General features: G+C 39.3%; 1 protein-coding gene across 2 annotated transcripts in view; it reads left to right on the top strand.

Moving 5' to 3' along the window:
* The window catches only part of negr1 (neuronal growth regulator 1), a 120,649-nt gene that overhangs the window by 22,165 nt on the left and 78,268 nt on the right, over positions 1-20,216 (top strand). For both annotated transcript variants that reach the window (XM_063891933.1, XM_063891932.1), the window contains exon 2: positions 14,494-14,732. In XM_063891933.1, the coding sequence (XP_063748003.1) occupies positions 14,494-14,732 (239 nt within the window). The remainder of the gene's footprint in view (positions 1-14,493; positions 14,733-20,216) is intronic.

Raw genomic sequence — 20,216 nt, 5'->3', positions numbered from 1 at the left:
TCCAGCTTACCTTGCACGCTCTGGCCCGAGCTTTGAATTGTTTGACTGCCTCTTCAAACTGGATACCAGTGTTAACACTCCTGGAGGAATTGGATTGTTTTTCACCCTGCTGACCACCAATTCAGTGAGTTAGAGTGAGGCAACAGACTCTGAGCCTAGGTGAATTGAGGTAAACAAGTGCCTCTCTAACACATGTTGTGCCCCCTGTTGGCTGTCATCAGGAAGTGAGGACTCTTTATTTGCTGTCTCCTTTTTGATTCATTCCTTTCATGGTGTCCTTATGTCAACCCAGCTAGATGTCACACACTGTAAAGGCATATTGATATCTTTAATTGCAGTAATAGTGTTTTACTCCTACTCCTACTGTATTCTTATAGAGCCCTTAAAGTGATTAAGGCAATCTTGGAGTGGACTATTTGCTCTATCAATAAAATTACTTACTCAAATTACTGTTATGAATCAGAGACCTTGTTCGTGGGACGAGCTCTAAGCTGAGCATAATCCTTGCCAAATGGACTAGCGATTAGCTTAACTAAGGACTTTTTGGTCCCTGCCAACTCACAAGCTCTGCATTTTAAGCAGAGGAGCATTCATTGAATTTCTGTATTCATCCAACATTCTGCCAACCCCGTACATACAAACAGGCTAACGTGGAAGCATATAGATATACAAAGAGGAATATGGATTTTTAATATGTTTCAATATTCACAACATTGCTTATGAATAATATATAGGGAGGTTCAGCACAATGCATTCTTGGTAAGAGATCTGCCTTACTCTGTCATGATGATTGAAAAAGTACAAATTGATGCTACACATATTTCCTCAAACACCTTATGGCTATGTTACATAGCTCCGATGCAAGTTCAGGGATAAAGGGGTTCACTGATGTTTCACGGTAAAAGCAGGATGCCGAAATGTTGTGCTGTACAAACCAGTTCTTTCACCCGCACTCTAATCTAAGAAAGGGAACTACGCGTGTACTGCATGAATGTCTGTAACACCATGAGACTGATAGAAAAAGAATTGTCCCTAAATCAAGCACAAATAGCGCATGTAAAATATGACTGCCCAGGGGGACCTATTCTCTCTGCAATGTATTTATTCCAATATTTGCAGATGACTGAAAGCAGTTAAGTGCTGTGGCAATTGCTTATTTCCCTTTGTCAGGATGATGAATTTGGTCGCACCTATCTGACTGTGCAGGGGTTCCAATGTCCTCTGACAATGAAGGATTGTCCATTTGTGCCATAGACAGAGCACATCAAAAAGGGTGGATAAAGCCCTGCAGGAAAGCAATAACAAACACTCCTTTGTTACTATTATTGTTGATGACAGGGAATTTTAAAGCATCGAATTTTCCACGTCATCTGCAAACATTGAAGATCTTACATCAGCTGACATTTGCCCCGATAGAAATCAAAATATAAGTCAACAACTAATTAAACAAATAGTTGATGACAATGTTATTACAAACTTTTTGTGATCAAGTGCATAAATCTGAGACTTTGGCACATAAAGCATGTTTATCTTGTTGGTTCTTTACAGACTCGGTTTTTCTAACAAGGCTTGTACACTGTTTATGTGGTTAAGAAACGGTGAGCAGAGATGAAACTAGAATAGGTGGCAGTTCTGGAATGAGAATGAATACGATTCAATTCAATATAGAAATATAGCATTCAAATATGTATTTACCGATAACTTTCCCTGGTGCACAACTTGACATGTTTGATATTTTACACCATAGGAGCGCTTTCACTCATATCTAAACATGTTGTATGCCCCTTACTTCATTACCTCATATGACACTGAATTCAAGACAACCCGATCAAAATGTTATCGTCACAACATTGCACCAGCACTGGTAAAGCTTGTTGTCAGTAGTAGGTTGTTTGGCATCCATTCTAAGGCAAATGTTGCCTGTGTGTTAAAAAGGCTTAGACGCTGTTACACCTCAGCTCTTATTGTTTGTAGAGATGCCAGTGTTGGCTGGGTGACTGCACCAGTGACTCTATGCAGTGCCATCAATCTGCTTACTGGAAAACTGCTACTTCTCTTCCAAACAGTGCCAGATTGACCAAACAATGTTCCCTCACTGTAACTAAGTGTACAATATAGACACAGAATGGGCAAACTTTTCACAGGATATCATGTTGTCTTCAAAAGCGAGGAGGCGGGTCTTACTGAGGAAGGTAGTAGTTTGTACCATCAATCTTTAAATACTGAACAGATGAAGCAAATTATTTCAAACAGCTAACATTCAGATGACCTTATCAACTGGTTACATCCTAAGGATTTCAGCCCTAGCCTCTACGAAAACCTGTTTTACTTACATTCCTCCTATTTCTCTTCTGAGAAAAACACTAAAATACTACTTCCTGTACATTTGACTATCAAGTGTAACACTGGTGTTCTTTCAACCAAACCAAAGATGGCAACAATTACTAAGCTGTCAGATTTAGATTATGTCGTGATATGCCTTTTGCCATAGGTAAAACCATGGAAGCATTTTAGCAGGGAAGAGTGCATTTTTAGATCAATGGACTTTTCGAAACAATAGCAGTTTTTTTTTCACATAGCAGGTTTTAGGATTTTAGGAATTGGCTTTTGGTCCAATGGTGCATTTCTGGACTATCGGGGTTTTGAAAAATGGGCTTTCCGAACAATGTACAGTCCCCTTTCAATTTGTCATGCATATACATTAGATTGATTAGAAGTACAAGTATTGGACCAGGTACGTGTCTGATTTATGGTTAAGTTCTGTTAGTGAGCACTGTAGAATCATTTGTAAACCCGAAGCACACAGGAGGCGAAGTGACTCCACCCCACACCCAGCATTGACCTATCCCTCCAACTTCACTTACCTTGCTCTCCCTGGCGCACTGCAAAGCCTGACCTGCCACTTGGGCGGTGAGTGGTGAGGGTAAACTGTTCGGCAGCAGAATACCCAACCAGGCACATACTGATGAAAGGAATCACCTCACACACACACTTCAAAGCACAAACAAATGAGGTAGAGGAGTGGGCCTGAATAACAATCAGTCAACTTAGAACACAAAAAAAAAAAAAGGGTGAATCAATCACAAAATCATTTCGGCTCTTTTTGTTTTTTGTCTCCTTGATAACTTTTTCTACACTCATCTTTTTCTCACCTCAATAAAACATCCTGCTCTTTAAAAGCCAAGGAATTTCGACCCACTTTTTGTGCTATGAAGTACAGCTCTCATTTATAAGTGATGGGAAACACTTCAGCTGTTATCTTAGATTGAGGATTTTATTGGATCTTCCCACTGTGATACATGCATGTGTGGATGTGTTTGAAGTAGAGGATGTAGAAGTTAGAGAGCGAGAGTGAGAAAGAAGAGAGAAGAAGGTTGACAGAGAGTGAGGGATTAGGAGGACCTGTGCGCAGATGGCTGTGGGAGGCAGATGTCCCTGCTGGGCTGTTCAGGGAAGTCCTTGCCAGCTCAGAAATGGTCACAGAAGTACGCAGAGCAAATAGTCTACCTCAGAACGGGTGGCAAGATTTGGGAAAGCAGATGCTAAAAAATGCGTTCCATGTTCAGAAATGTCACTAGAAGCACTGCATCACACGAAAGCAGCAACCCTCAGAAGAATTGTGTGAACGTTTTAAATCCTCAAAAATCTGTCCACAGAAAGTGAAACAAATACATTTTGGAGATAATTCTTTGAACAAATGATTGGGATTGTCTTTTGAGCTATTACGCATTTCAGTTAAAAGCCCAGCAATCATGTTTTTCTCATTTATAGTGTGCAAAGACTAAAATCTCTGAGCTTATTCCCCACACTCACCCCCCTGTCTCCACTGGACTCCTTTGTTAGGTTCGGTAACATAATGACATCACTATGTAACACTCACGCTTTTATTGGCTAGCACTCCAACACATTGTATGGGCTGGGCTAAGGGGATTGACATTTTTGACACATCTTTGAACGCCTGACCCATCACAATAAAGCCAGCTAAGCAATCATTGGATTGAAAGACTGTGCTGCAGCAGTATGAGAAATAACGTGTTGGCATTGTGGGTTCTTAGAAGACTCTAAAGACATGCCTTGTGTTTTGCCATTGGTCTGGATTTACAAGCCCTACACCTAGTATGGTTTGTAATGACACACTAGCAGCACAATGAAACATTTCTGTAGTTGTGGCAGAGCAATGAAGATGTTAATGTTGCCTTCTGGTCTCTTTTATAGTCAGCAATTATTATTTTATTAAATCAGTCACGTTTAGCCAACACAGTGAGGCTTCTTTATCTGACCCTCTCACAGCTGATTGTTATGCTATTGTTGGAGGCTACTTGGTCTATTCCTTCTGGAGGTTTTCACCTCTTCAATTCTAGATATTCTAGTGTCTTAGCATATTGGTGTTGGCCTTGCTTGACTTGGGCTTCCTGTTCTGACCTTTTATTAAGACTTGTTTTGGACATAGGTGCAAGGGCTCATACCAAATCAAAGTTCCTGATCCTGATTGTCTTGATTGTACTTGTATGACAATATTTTGGTATTCTAAATCACTTAACTTGCTTCCGCCAGAGATTTTATAAACAGTCGATAAAATATTTCATGGAGAGATATCCTTAATGTTTTTCACACCTCTATATGAATGTTGGGGTGTGGGTAGACATGGCGTTACTAAAGGGTTTTACTCTGCTCTCTTGTTTATTGATTAATGTGGAGATGAAATGATTAGTTGATGAACCTAATATTAGTTGGCAATTATCGTAACAGACTTATCGTTTTCTGGTTTAAGCTTAATTGTTGACAACTTTTGTTTACTATTTTCTAACATTTTATTCTGGTTTTTTTTGGGTCTATTTTCGACTCTTATTTGAATAATTATTTTTTGTCCAAACTTTATACCATATTTTAAAGCAAATGCCGCATAATTAACAGCCTCCCATGGCCCAGGAAATATTATAGCACTTCAAACTCCATGTGTGCTTGTCTCTAGATGTCAGCCACCCACTGCTTGCCTCAGTTTGCTCTCTGAGTCTTTAATACAAGCAGAAATGCAGTAATATGTAAAATTATCCTCTCCCTCCCAGTCATTGCATTTAATCTCTCGTCACTTCTTTCCCTATAGAAAGCGTTACACAGATTCTCATTCATTCATGGCGAATGTCAAATGCCAGCAGGTCACGACAGGCCCACAATTGAACCATTAATAAGAAAAATACAAAAACGTGTGTCTGTGAATGCCTCCCACTGTTTTATTGGTGGACAGCAGTTGAGTGTCATGGATGTGCGTCTCTGTGGGACATGTTTTATAATTTTCCTATAAGTCTTTGCTATGTTCTCAGTCCCTTTTTCTGCTAGAACAACACATCAACTCATCAGTTAAATGGGAGATAGATTGTTCTTACAGTCACCTGACAGACACATTAGGGTACAAATCAGTGTAGTTTTTAAAATATAAGCCCCATTTAAGTTAGTGATGCGTACAGGCTTAACCCACAGAGCGTTTAAAGAAGACTTAACACAAGGTTAAAGTGTATTGATTGCACGGGTAAATGCATGTTACCTGTAGTTTCAATAACAGCTCTTCTTCGACATTTCAGGGAGGTGTTAGCCTCAGTTAATGATGAAAGTCGGCGACTACCAAATAAAGAATCTGAAACGTCACCGTAACACTCCCTCCTAACTCTACTCGGACATTGAGTGGTTTGTTGACCACCTTGTTTAGCTAGCTGTCACTCGGGTGCAGAGAAACTCTTCAGATATCTTATGAAGCATTTTTAAGTGCCTTTCTGAAATGTGAAAACCTTGGTACAATAGAGTGTATCATTCAAAAAGCCGTACTGTGCCTGCTTTGCACTACAGGAGGTAACTAAAATGAATGCTGTGCCTTAAAAGTCTTAAGCCTGCAGCATGTTTCAATTTCATGAAAGAAATACAGACTCATTCATCTCCTCAGTGTTTATCACTGTGAGTCATTACTATAGGAAGTTCAAATGAGAACTGTTCACCAGTAAATCTGTTCTGGTTTCTCCTGTCCTTTGTTTGGATGATTTTTAGGATGTCTGAATTTCAGAAAAATAAACTTTTAGGCATAGTTGTTTGAGTACACTGTGTTAAGTAATATTTATATTTTTTTGTATGTTGTGATTCAATTATACTGATTTTGTGGTTCAATAGTGTGTTTATATAAGTGTTTTCTGACAGTTATATTGAATAACTGAAGAGTGTGCCTAAATAATTATATTCCCAGACAATGTTCTGTTTGTTAAATGACACAGTAGAAGCTTAAATATCCGTTTTTTCAAGCTCTGTTTTCAATGTACCAGTGTCTGAGTGTGCAGTGCACTCCGTTTTGATGTGAATGTATTACGCAGAGCTCATTCACATATTTGTAAAGGGGAATTGTCTAAGATGAAAAAAAATGCATGCCCATTGTGCCTCAGCAAAGACTTCTCAGTTCCCAACTTTTTTTGTTCAAACACTAATTTGTGAGCCCAATTCATTCTTATTCACCGAAAGTTGAATTCATTTAGTAAATGTCGATCCATGAAAAAGAAAATTCAATAATGTGAATTAATCCAGAGATTACTTGTCTGCAGCTTTTCTGTACATGAATTAGTTTCGATTTATGCTTAAATTTGAAATAAACAGCGTGTGTGAGCTTGCAGATGGGAGGGGTGGAAGAAAGAAAAGCCACTTGCCATTGTTCACTCATGAAATCAGGATTTTTAACCATTTACATTGCTTTGACTCTGCTTGACCGCTGCTTTTAAGACATACGAAACAAGACAAAACCATTCAAGCAACACTATTAAAGTACAGGCCATTTCATTTGTGGTCACAAAGGAAGAGGGCAAGTGCACCTCCAGGGGGTCCACAGCTGGAGGGTACTAGGTGAGGCGGTACAGGGTTTGTTATACAGTAGTAAGGAGTGGGTCCGTTGTTGTCTGATGTCAATCTCGCTGCTTCCTCAATCAAGGCAGTCGAATACATTTGAAATAGATCAACTTTAAAGTCTCCACACTTCAAGTTATATTACGTCGTTTTTTATCAGCTATGATGCAGTTTTTATACTGTTTGCTGTGACTGTGATGTTAGGTGTTAGTTTCAGCATTGGGTCAGCGTGGATTATGGCTTCAGATGTGTCCCTCCGGCCACAGTCGACAGGATTATTTTAGGGATTAAGAGCCTGGTGCTCTGTACCTTGGTTGCAAAGCACTACAGTATGTCCTCATTCTCTGCAACAACTCCACACCCCACCCCTAAAACACCCAGCTTCCAGCAGCCAGACACCAACCTGCATGTATGCTTAAGGCAAAAAGGGAGACACATACGCTAGAGACACCCCAAAAAATAATAAAATTAGGAATGTATTTGACATTTTTGGAATACAGACAAAAAGAGCCCATCTTCTCAGATAAAAAGATAGTTTTCAATTTTCACTTTCCCTAAAAAATGAACTAATGGCAAAGTGGTAGGTCTTTGGATGCACAGGTCTGCTATTTGGTTCATGTACAGCCGCGGAAAAAAATTAAGAGATCACTTCAGCATTGTAATTTTCTCTTGTTTTATTATTTATAGGTATGTATTTGAGTTAAATGTCGGATTTCAACAGACACTGCAATGGCTGCCATACATGTAGAGATTGAGATTTAAGAAAAATGTGTAATGGTCTCTTAATTTTTTCCAGGGCTGTATGTGCACCAACGCAGAGTGCAAAAAGGGCATCCCTTTTCTCATTGGTGTTAGGAATACTGAGCCAATGGCAGGGACAGATGATCATAGCTTAATAAATGAGGAATCAGCTTCACTGGAAACTCATTGTAGAGGCGAAAGAACAGTTCATAGTGATAACTACAGTTAACATGACTAAAATGTGTTAAAAAGATACATCATTTCATTTTGAAGGTCATATAATGGTTAAAAACGTCAAAAGCATAGTAGAATTCATGTTTTATATGATTTGGTACATGTTGATAAAAGGTGTACTTCCCCTTTAAGACCGCATACATGCGCTAGATATTCTGTGGACAAGGGGAGCGTGCGGACAGTGCTTGAGAGCTGTGGAGGCAAACGGTTTTCTTACCTTCTTTTTAGTGAATAGTAAATAATTACAACAAGTGTATTAGCCAGCCATATTTTTTGTAAGCAAATTATAACTTTGAAACTGAGTAATAAAACGGAGATTCCTATATTTTGCTTTATTACAACAACGTTTCTGAAGTGGACTTTTGTTGAACTGTACAGCTGGGCTAGCTATGGACACTGCCTGTGGAACGTAACTTCTTGCTAACAATAGACAACTGAGTAAGCCATTGCAAGATCTCAAGACACTTCAAACCTCCTTACTCATGCTGTCTGTGTAGTGGACGTCATGCGTAATGGCACGGCGCTCTGGTGCGGGATTCTGAAATCTGCAGATTTTGAACATTTCTGTTCAGCTGCCTTCAGATAGCTGCAGGGATGAAATGAGCTGGGTTAGAAGTTTTCTATTCAGTATGAAGGAGCTGTGGACAACAGGCTGATTATGCCATGTGCTACAACAAGAATAGCCATATTAAAGTACGTTTTGACCATCTGGTAATTTCTGGATATTAATAATCAGTTAATAAATTGATTGATTAAAATAAATTGTATTTGCAACAACTCTTGTAAATCAATATTGCTACAGTCAATCTTATAACATAACAGTGCCTTCAGCGGAGAAGCCTCTGCCATGTTTTGATTCAACAGATGTTGGCTAGATTTAACACTTAAAAGCTTTACACATCCACGAAAAAAAGGCATGTAATAAAGATTGGTCTTGGGATTTCATAAATCATTCAAATAAAAATCGATTTCTCTTATAGTGACTGTAAGATTTATTCACAATCTAATTAAAATCATGACAAAATGTTAGTCGCAGCCCTGCATACTATCTTTTGAAGATATACCACCCTGTGTTATTTCCATATTCTTTATTGTAACTATATAGCAAAATACTTAAACTATCTAAAAAAGGAGAAGAGCTCTCTGACTTCACACCTGAAAAGACCTGGGATTTTCGCACACGGATCACACCTAGCCTCCTTTCATTAGTGCTTCAACTTCCAGTCAGTCAGTGTGAAATGCATTTTCTCATTTGAGGAGTCATTGGACAGTTGAGCTCTGTTGAGGGCACTGAGTCGTTGTAAAGGTTGTAGAGCTTACATTGCAGGTACAGTCATCACGTCATCTCTCTCCTATATGTGAAATTGCTAAAATGGATAAAAACATCCACCCCGATTTGACTCTAAAAAAGCTTTTGCTCTGAGATTATTAATGGCAGTGTATCTCTCTCATTATACTCTTCAAAACACTTGTCTTTATTGAAGCCGGTAGGGTAGTTGCAGCTATTAACAGAAACACAAAAGCATTGTCTTTAAGCAGATGTTCCACCACAATGAATCTGTTATTTTCTGACGCACTTCAGTTCAACACGTACTGAAATATTCCAGGTGGTCTTCTCAGTGGCTGAAGCTTGATTTATACTCCAGTGATTAAGTGTCACTCAAAATGGGGCAGGACAGATATGATACAGGGCTGACTGTTTTAGATATTTTCGAGTGTCGAGTGTGGCTTGTTTTGATTCAGACAAGCTGTGATTGGAAGTGGGATTTCTTCAGTTTTTTTTTTGTTATATCTCGCTTCTTGTAAAATGCACCAGGCACACTGTCCTCTCCTTTTTGAAAAACATGAATTTTCGCCTTTATTCTGATTATCCAACATTTTCGTATGGTTGTCAGCTGCTACTTCTTTGCAGAATAGTGAAACTATAGGCTGGGCTCCCACGAGAATAACAATAATATATATATATATATATATATATAGTTTACCAATTTTTAACCATAAGGGCCTGACAATAATGATACATTTATAATCATTTTAATAGCCTTTACATTCATGCACACCCATCATGTTTGGGTGATTTGTACATTTCCCAACCCACCACCTTCAGCCCAATGCCCGATTAATGGGTGTGTGTGTGTGTGTGTGTGTGTGTGTGTGTGCTTGAGTGGCAAAGCATTTTAAAAGTCACAGCACAATATATTAAAAATATTGTAAATATTAAGGTAAGAATGATCATTCAACCTAATGTCAGGAATCAAATCGCAGTTGCGATATCGGCCAAAACAAGCACATCCTAATCATTTGTCTAAGTTTTATTTCTTTATTGCTTTTTGCAGTACATGAAAATTGTATTGATACGTCACAGCACCCTCCTTAAGGCCAACATGCTGTTTTCCTTTTGACTTGAGTCAGGAAAAACCATGTTAATAAGGGGCTTACATTAAGATCTACCTGGCTTGCAGTTTTACATTTCTTGTGTGTTGATTATATAACTCTGACATAATAACACATCTCAGAATACAGAGGGACTCATCCAGAAGTGTAGTCGTTGCCTCTGCCAAATGCAGAGGAACAAATCTGCTGGATGTGAACTACTAGACTGTGAAACATTGGAATATGTTTGAAAGACGAAATCTTTGGAGCCGGTGCCAGGAAGGATGTTTACAGTTGAGGAATCTAGTAAACAATTTTACAGAGCAAATAAGAATCTGGGTCAGAATGATGCCCCAGTGTTAATTATGGCATGTGATCAAAAAGCTCGAATGGGTTTGGCTAAACAGATTACAATCTACCAGCTGCCATACTGTAATTAATGATTTGTCACCATGTTCCATTCATGTGAGGTGCTCAAACAGCGGCTTATCAGTTTCCTTTTTTTGCATTTTGTGCGTAATCACTGTGGTTTGAATTGAACTCTGTTATTTGTGAGCCAAAATCCCCCCTAAAAAATAGCTGGTAATGAGCCTGATTCCTCTGCAGTTGCTCGTCAGAAGCAGTGATAAATAAAAGTATCAATTAGTGCATGTTTTAGATGTCAAAGCTGCTTCAGACTAGATGCGCTGAGGTCTGGAATAATTACCTCAGCTTTGTTTAAGCCATGGGAAACCTGTATCCTGGTGGCTCCTAAAGAAAAGTGGCTTGATGAAAGCGAAACCCATATTATGTTTGCAGTTTTGTGCTGCTCTTTTTCACTGAGGGAAATGATGCAGAACTAAGACCGTACTGACAACATGTATTTCCTTTTTATACTCAAAGTTTTACTACAGGATGAATCATCTTTGTAATGCTGGTGTTTTCATGGTGTACTCAGAAATTATTTTAAACAGGAAGCGTCAAAGCCTGCAATGAAAGATAAAAAAAATTACAGATTTTTTCCTCTTAAAGATATTGAAAATAACAAGACAGAAGCCCACTATTTGAAAAGTCTTAAAAAACAAAGCATTGTAATCACTGAAATCCTGGTAAACAGTCCAGCTAAATTGTGTTGTTGATGACACACCTCTCCAGCAGGATGAGACATGATTTGAAGTGACTCTGTAATCCGCAGGAGACATACTGAATGGAATCTGTATTGGATCCCTAGTGTTCAGTGATTGCAGAAATATCAAGTTCACAAAACTGTTTTCAGGTAGATTTAGGCCAGTGACAATTCCAACTAGGGCTGAACGATTTTGGAAAATAATCTAATTGCGATTTTTTTCCTCAATATTGCAATTTAATATGCGATTATCTTTTCAAGGTCCTCTTCTCATGTATTTTTCAACAAACACAAGCAATAAATCAATCGTGATAACAATCGTGAACCTCGTGAGGTAGCAACAGTAGCGAGGCACGTTCTACACAATACCTGACGTTGCGCCCCATCTTTCTTTTTAAAGCCAAAATAATTCCACACAACTGACGTGCCGCCCGTGACCAGATCACGTGACCAGTCAAATCGCAGCCTTTGCGGTTGGAAAATCTCGTTTTGTCATATCGCCATATTATCGCAAATGCAATTAATCGTTCAGCCCTAATTCCAAATGCAATTTAATTAAAGAACTGCTGTACATAAATGTCCTATGTAGCCATTGTTTTTTTGTAATCACTAATTTGCAGAGGCCTTTACCCACCGCAAAGGGTTGTCAAATTCATTCTGATTGGTTCCAATGTAGTCCCTAAGTTATCAGGAAATAAGGAAATGCTATAGTAAACAACAACATCTTAAAGAATATGCTCTTGTAAAAATGGCCTGTTTTGTCACAATGCCTTATGGGAAGGTGTATAGATACCGTACGACTCCATGGTGTGATATTACAAAGACCGTGAGATAACGATAATGATTTTGGGAGGGAGAGTGCAAAGACATTCATCAGTGATAAACAAACTGCGAAAATCAAGGACAGAAGATGAGGCAAAATGTCAAGAGTCCGAGGAAAGATGCCGGCCGGCTGAAATGTCCTCCTGCCGTACGGCTTTGTTAATCTCAAATCTATCCTTGAAAGGTGGCTGCTAAAGGTTTGTCCTTCTTAACAGTCAGCGGCAGCTGTTATCGGCTTATATAATAACCATATATGCTGCATGACAATGGCTTGAGACATTTTGATAATTTTATCAGATGTAAAAAGCCTTTTAAGGAGTTCACATTTGTAACAACGAACTTTTAAGCCTAGATGAAGTGAACCTTTAATTATGAAAGGACACTTTTAGGTGAGAAAACAGAGGAATAAACACAGAACAAAAAGCCTTTTATAAGGTTACCCTGTTTTATAAGGATCTAATGATGAAAGTTGTTACCAAGTTGTTCACATCAGTGGTTGTGGGCTGAGCAGGTGCATTAGTGTTCAGGCCTTTAGTCGGCATTCTCTGCAGGTCCCACTAGAGTGTGTTTAATTATAAGCCACTGGAGGCCTGTGATTGTTGAGGGACATAGGTTGCAAGCCTCGCTACAATTCAAAGGTAGAAATTCATCTTCAATTATTTCGACTTTTGGTATTTTGATACATTTTTATGAAGGTGAAGTTTCAAAAAGCCTTATAACTAAATTTGCACTTGAAAAGTTGCTGCTTAAGGGCCAGGTTAAACTCGGCTCAGGGGGTCGGTGGGCAAATCAAGGCCCATACAGACTTTCCAGATGACCTGGACTCTTCTCTTTTGTTGTTTTTATTAGCGTCCATCCTTCATAGTTTGCCACTTGGTTTTCACAATTCCTCTAGGGCAGTGCTTTCTCTTAGAGGAGAGCCTAGACTAAACCATCGTCCTCCACTCTCTTTCCTGACAGACATTTGTTTGGCATGGTGGGCAAAGAGCTTTGTGGTTGGTGCCAAACTGATTTCCTCGGTGGCTTTACTTCTGGTGCTGGTGGACTGCATGGCATGTTGACTACAGCTAAAGAGACAAACTTGATTGCCTCTTTTCCTACTCATTATTACAGTATTTGTCACAGACTATTATTTGATTTCCTAAGGCAAAACGGGTTTGAGATTTTGAGTAAAACTTCTGTCTTCAGACAACATGACCAAAGCAACAACATGTTGTACAGTTGACTGCCTCTTTGTCTGTGTAATAAGCTTTTGGATCTAGGTAAAAGTCACACCAGAATTGGAGCCTGGTCTTTAAATATAGCATATTGAGAGATGTTTGATTATCTGTGGCTAAACTAAAGGTTTTTCTTTCTATTGAGTGGCCTTGAAAAGCTTATGTGGAAAACTGCTCTACAGTGTTGTCAATACTTTTGCACCTAACAGTAGGTCCGCTCTTTCCTCTTTTTTCTTCACCCTCTATTCTGCATATTATTTTTGAGTGACCACTCTACTCCTGATGCATTGATGCCCTTTTTACAGTCAGAGGTTGAAGATCATATTCACTTAAGAACCAAGCTTTTCAGAGCTCTGAAAGGTGAACATCCCATTACAATGTGAGTGAGTGTGGAGCTAAACAGTTCCTTGCTAAGTGGTTTCTTACATTATATTTCACAGGGTTGGATGCAATAGAGGTTATTAATGGTTAAGATAACTTTTTTTTTAGAAAATATATATTAAATCTCAAACATTTTGAAGCCATGAATGTAGACGCACTCTAAATCAAGTGCTTGAATACAGATATCGATGTCTGCTGAACCAGACCTTTCAACGACCTATAAATAAAAGGAGTTAATGAATATGTAGCCTCCTATCACCACATTTCTTTGCCCGTTTTAAAGATCAAACAACAAGAACCCATCTTTATGCACAGCTATTAGTCATAGCTCTGGCTAATTTAGTGTTGGTTCAAATCAAATCTAGGTTGAGTCACATTGAGGTGCTGAAATTTCTTTCTTTTATGACTCCCTGAGAGGTCCATTACACATTTCTGCCTTTCACTAAAATGTGATACTTCCCTTGGTCCATATAATGTTCTTGCATTAGAAAATCAATATAAAGAAAGCATTTTCAGGATGTGTTTGTACTTTAAACCTCTGAACACACACAATTCTGTTAACTGTGAACATCGTCTGCTGAAGACAGGGAGAATATTTATTACCAAGAGAGATAATGTCTCTAATGGATAAAAAAGGTCTTCAGTCAGCAAGAAAGGGAATACAAACACATCTTTTCTCAGTTGTTTTTCAGAGTCAGACAACAAGCATTTCTCTAGATCTAACTGATGTGTCTCTTGTCACTCTAGGTGCTACCTATTGGATGGGATCTCTAAAGGAGCTTGGCTGAACCGCTCAAGCATCATATTCGCAGGAAACGACAAATGGTCTGTGGACCCACGTGTGTCCATTGTGTCCAGCGTTGGAGACAAACATGAGTACAGCCTTCAGATACAGAAGGTGGATGTTTCTGACGATGGCCAGTACACATGCTCCATTCAGAGTGAGCGCAACCCACGGCCAAAGCTCCTCAACCTCATTGTAAAAGGTATGTATTGGTTGGGTTCTTTTCTTTCTATGTATATATGAATTAGTATTAAATGATCATTGTTTTACCCTATTTTCTATTATCAATTAATGATGGATTTCAGTCTTCTCCACCTATATGACGGGTGGGTGCTAGGGGTGGGGGAAATAATCGATACAACATAGTCTCACAACACTTTGCGTGGCGATATTGTATCGATACACGGACACCTAGTATCGATATTTAAACATATAAACTATTCAAATCCAAATGAAAGTTTTTGTTGACAACTGCTTTTTCAATCCACTAGATGGTACTGAGCTTTTTCTTGTGCGGTCATGGCCACGGTAAAGTCAGTGGGATTAGCAGGAAGTTAATCAAAACAAAGATGGAGTCAGCGGAGAAAGAAATCAGAAGTGCGCCATATTGCAATATATCATACTTAGCATATCGTAGAATCGCAATACTGTCATATAGCGGCTAAGGTATTGCGATTGTATCGTATCGTGGGGACGCTGGTGATTCCCACCCCAAGTGGGTGCAATATTTTTAAATAAGTATTGCTTTTTAACTGCTTTTTTTAGCCAATATTTCGTTTTCTCACTTATTTCACTGATCATCAAGTCAACCTTTCCATAGCAAATGTCTTTTGTGTCCTTCTGTTGTAACTATTGGTCTCGGGTATATCCCACACCATCTGTGCAGCACAAATATCTGTCAGTCTTTAATACCCTGAGTAAGAACAAGAGCCTGAGCTATTCTTTGTGTGTAATAATAAAACAGAATCTTTTCAAGGAGAACTTTCTTCTGCGGAGGCAATCTGACATTGCAGGGTACTAGGTGGATACATCGGTGAGACATCGGCATCGGCTGATGTTAGCCCTAGTAACCACCATCTGCACATCGGTAAAATAAGGTGACATCACCGATGGCAGTAGCCGATGTTTATGTTTTGCTACGTGACCAGGAGAAGTCGCGTTAGCGTCGTTATTTTAAATCTGACGGACCAAATCTTAAATCAGGGCATCATTTTGAAGGACTATATCAGTGACGGTGGGTCTGCCGTAACATTAAAGGTCTCCTCTCCTCTGGGAGGAACTGCTGCCGCCCCGTGTAGCGGATGTCTGCAGGATCGGTAAATTAAATCCATCAGTGTTCTTGGGAGGCCGTCGGTTATATTTGTGACTTTGTTATAGTTGCTGCTACTCCCGTTAACTTCCAGAAACTAACTATGGCTTTCTCAACTACTCTCTCGCTCTTACACATGCACACACGTATCCCCCAGTCTCTCTGTTAAAGGGACAGGCTGCCTTATGCTACTATTACAGATTAAATAGTAAAACATCGGCCATCGGCAAAAATTTGTATTCTTAACATCGGCATCGGGCGACATTTTTGCAATCGGTGCATCCCTACAGGGTGCATTGTGTGCCTTTGGGCTATAATGTAAAAGAGTTTGTTTAAATGACTGGAGGCAGACTATGTAACGTAATCAAGCCTCCCTGGGTTTTGTCACAGCAGGTTACAAATAGGATGTAAATCTTTCCACTCGTAAATGCATTTTGTATAGTTATTGATATGCTCTATGTGTCATTGGATTGGTAAGCAGGTGTTAAAGGTTTGAATTTCAGCCTTTAACATAATAAAAGTCCCATTGAGCTCCTAAGAGGCTCTCCAAATTGGGCTTCATCTTGTGGATGTCTGCTTCGAACAAGGTCAATAGGTGTGCTTGTGTTTTATGGGACATTAAGAAGGCTGTTGTGGGCACAGGGAGCTAATTGACGACAACATCCTAATTGTTACTTGGCGGAGTAATAGGGTGGTGGCTTAGTTTGTGTGCTGATACCTCAGACTGTGGATTAGCTGTGAAAAAACAGCCTCACTTAAAATCCGTCTTCCAAGGGGCCATGTTTGTTTCTTTTAGTAAGCCCATGCAAAGACTTACAGTGTGCATGGTCCACTTGGCTCTGCCTAGGTTAAATAGTTATGTTGTCATCAGAAAACATGTCGAAAGGAAACACACCTTTTGCTTTCTGTTTATAACTTCCACATATCTTCCACAACATGTGCCTTCTTTCAGTGTACAGAGTTAACACCTTAGTTCCATCCCTAAGTAGATATCAGAAGTATTACAAGTGCATACCAATTATTTCTGAAGCGATGGTTAGAATTTCAAGGGAACATAAAGTTGAAATATGCATACTTTCACACAGGCAGCAATATAAAAGTTAAGGGTCAAGCACACTGTTTGTAGTGTGAGCTCTGATATGTGAAACGTGCAAGTGGAAACAGCTCTCCAGCTGGTATAGCTGTTACGGCATATGGAGTAAGATTACCAACCTACCCTAGAACAAACACTATTTTGTGAAAGAAAAGAAGAAAAAAAAAAGTAACAAATTCACAAACAACATGCTTGACAATGTTTTGGTAGACTGTCATCCTGTGAGTATTCAGATTAAAATACATAAATGTAATTTACCTTGTCAAGTGTTCATTAGGAAAACATCAAGAACTAGCAAATGAGCAATAACCCAGAAAGCAGTGTACCCTCTGCTCCTTTTATTATTCCATATTTTATAACCTGCTAGCTATATGTCATCATCCATCTTCCTGCACTATAAATGTGAGTGGGTGTAAGGGGGGGTGCTGGGGTTTAGTGGATTGTTTAAATGCCCTAAGTGTCTTTGGAATCACGTTGTTTGTTTATGTGGTTGGCTATTAAGCTGGAAGGAATGCGTCTGATAATAAGATTGCAACTAACCTCACTCCCACCACTTACAGTACTGTTTGTTGATGGACACACATTAGCTCTATGCCTAAAATATATACGCATGCTCTTTCAGCCCTTGTCAACTTGTCAACGTACCAAGGCCTTTGCAGTAACAGTGAATGCCTTATAGCTGAAAGGTCACAGGGGCAATGGCTTCCACAGCCAATGTGTCCATCAACAGTCTTATGTCTTGTTAGAGTTTCCTCAAGCAAGCTAACCTCCCTGTGTACAAAGGCCCTCCATTCAACTTCAACTGATCCATCAAGCTCATTTAGATGTGTTGGTAACCGCTGTCACATCATGCATTTTAATGTGAAAGCAATAAAACAGCTTAACTTTGTATTGATGTCATTTGAGGTTAGCCAAGGTTTACTACGTTGAAAAAAAAAGTTCTTGTTAATCTGTTTTTTCTGCACCTTTTGTTGGAAAGCTTTTATCACATTTGGGAAAAAAAACATCTAAAAGGGCATTGTCTTTTGAATAACAGATCGCTGGTATCATACTGTATCAGCACTTGGCAACACAAGATACTATTAGTATAGTGTCTAAGGATCAGGAGGAATACAGTCATATCAGTGCATGCCCAGCTGTTAGTTGCTGGTGGAGTTTTTATCATGAGTTGCCCTAAGATGGTAAAACCAAGTTGAGATGTTATGACAAGAAACTCCTAGGATTGGTTAGTCAATGGAATAAGCAATTCCCCATCATTTCAGGTTGCTTGTTTCCTATTATGTCAATTGTAATTGATTTTTCATCCCTCAAAACACTGGACTTTCCCATGTTAATGGACCTGGAGTGGCTGAGCTACAATTAATGCCGTTCACACTGAGGGTTAGCAGGGCTGCCTTGGCTCACCCAAACGGTCACTTTACATCTTCTTCAGAGGACACTGTGCTTCTTAACACACATGTGATGAACCATAGTCAGCTGCTTGGCAGGCAGTAATGGTCACTACAGGACCGTCATGTTTTTGTAGATGTTTCCTTTCTGAAGTACATTCTGTAATGGGAATCTTACCAGGGGTGTTTTGGGTCATGGCAGCTCCTCACCACTGGCCATATGGCCACAATCAAACCAACGCTAATGTGCCAGCTGTCGGCTTTATAATACGTTTTGCGATGCCCAGAATTCCTGATGGATGTGACCTAGTGGCTCAGATTTGGCAACGGCTTGACCTACAAATACCAGTAGTTGAACTACAGTTCACAATTTAAAATGTTGGTAAATTTCAGTCATTTATATCAATTTTTCTGCAACCCCCATTTTGTTAAATGAAGCTTAGAAATGGCAGTTTGTTTTATAAACCTGACCAACAGCTTATTTATAGCATATTAACACATTTGCAACATAGAGTCTTGAAACCAGAGAAAACAATAAACAATGACTCACAAAAAGATGATTGGACAATACAACAGTGGGGGAAAAAAAAACGTTGGACATAGAGTTCCATGAATATGCTTTGTACTTGTTAGTTTAACTTTTAGCAGCTGTTAGCAAAGCTTAATGGTGTTATGATTGTGTTATCCAAACCTGTTACTGTGAAGTAATCAGGCAAATCAGTGGCCATCACAGAGCTGTGTATCAGACTGAGAGCTGCAGGCAGGAAGTATGTGGAAAAACAGATGACTCACTCCAGCTGATCAAGGCCTACGGTCACGTCCCTGACAGGTTCTCAAGGTAGTAAAAATTGGTTCATTACATCGCCAGGCACTTTGCTAATTCTCTATTCATGCAAGCAGCATACAAACATATATGTGCTGTTATGGCACCTCCATGAAATCACACCATATTGTACATGTTTTGTTTATTTGCTTTGTCAAAACTCCATGTGTTGTGAATCATTACCTGTCACTGTGTAACACTTGTGTACACTTGCTTAAGCCCACTCATGGAGAACGGAGGGATTTCTTTACAGATGAGATGTAACAGGAGAGCAGCTCTGTCATGTTGCAGATGCTTCTGGGAGCATGCTGTTTTTTAGCTGCTGAAGGGGAAGCGAAGAAAAAAGCCAGACACTTTAATCTGGGCTTCTCAGTCCAAGCATGCAACATTTATTAATGCTGCAACACGAATGTTACAGTTGAAGTGAAAGGATTTTATGGCTCTGGATTTTTTGGCAGTTTTTGCTTTGCTCCACAGTGTACCAGGGAGAGTAAAACAGGAAACGAGAGCAAGCAGGGATTACTGTATATGTAGGGAAATATGCAAGGCTCTCAACCCATTTCAGGTGCATGGTAGGGTCCTTGACCAGCTCATCCCCCGAGCAATTATGCTTATCTGGAATATATATCTATGTCTGCAGTGCTGGGTGGCTTTCTTGAGTTTGGTCACGTTAGTTCAGTTCTGCTAACCCTTTTTTTTTTTTTTTGTGTGTTTGGTGCAAAGGCAAACAAACATACAAATGTGCAAACTGGAGATGGGAATATAAAACTTTGCTTCATAAATCCAATTACATTTATGATCAGTGATGAGTTAGTGATTGCAGAAGCCAACTGAAAGTTCTAATAGTTAACTTCACAATTGTTGGATTGTCTTTCAAACACATTTTTTTATTTCATTCAGTGTCAGCAAAATCTCTGAAGAAGAATATCTGTTCAATTTTCCCTTTGAGCCACAATTATTCTCATGGGGTTTCCCCCTACTTGAACATTACAACAGTTTTACAGCAACAGGGATTTGCAGTTATTGTTCTTAACACATGAACCACATGCTGCTGCATTATAGTAGGAGGTTAG

This window comes from Eleginops maclovinus, chromosome 9 (genome assembly GCF_036324505.1).
Source record: "Eleginops maclovinus isolate JMC-PN-2008 ecotype Puerto Natales chromosome 9, JC_Emac_rtc_rv5, whole genome shotgun sequence".
Classification (NCBI taxonomy): domain Eukaryota; kingdom Metazoa; phylum Chordata; class Actinopteri; order Perciformes; family Eleginopidae; genus Eleginops; species Eleginops maclovinus.
Note: the sequence above shows the minus strand (reverse complement) of the source record. Positions and strands in the feature narration are given on the sequence as shown.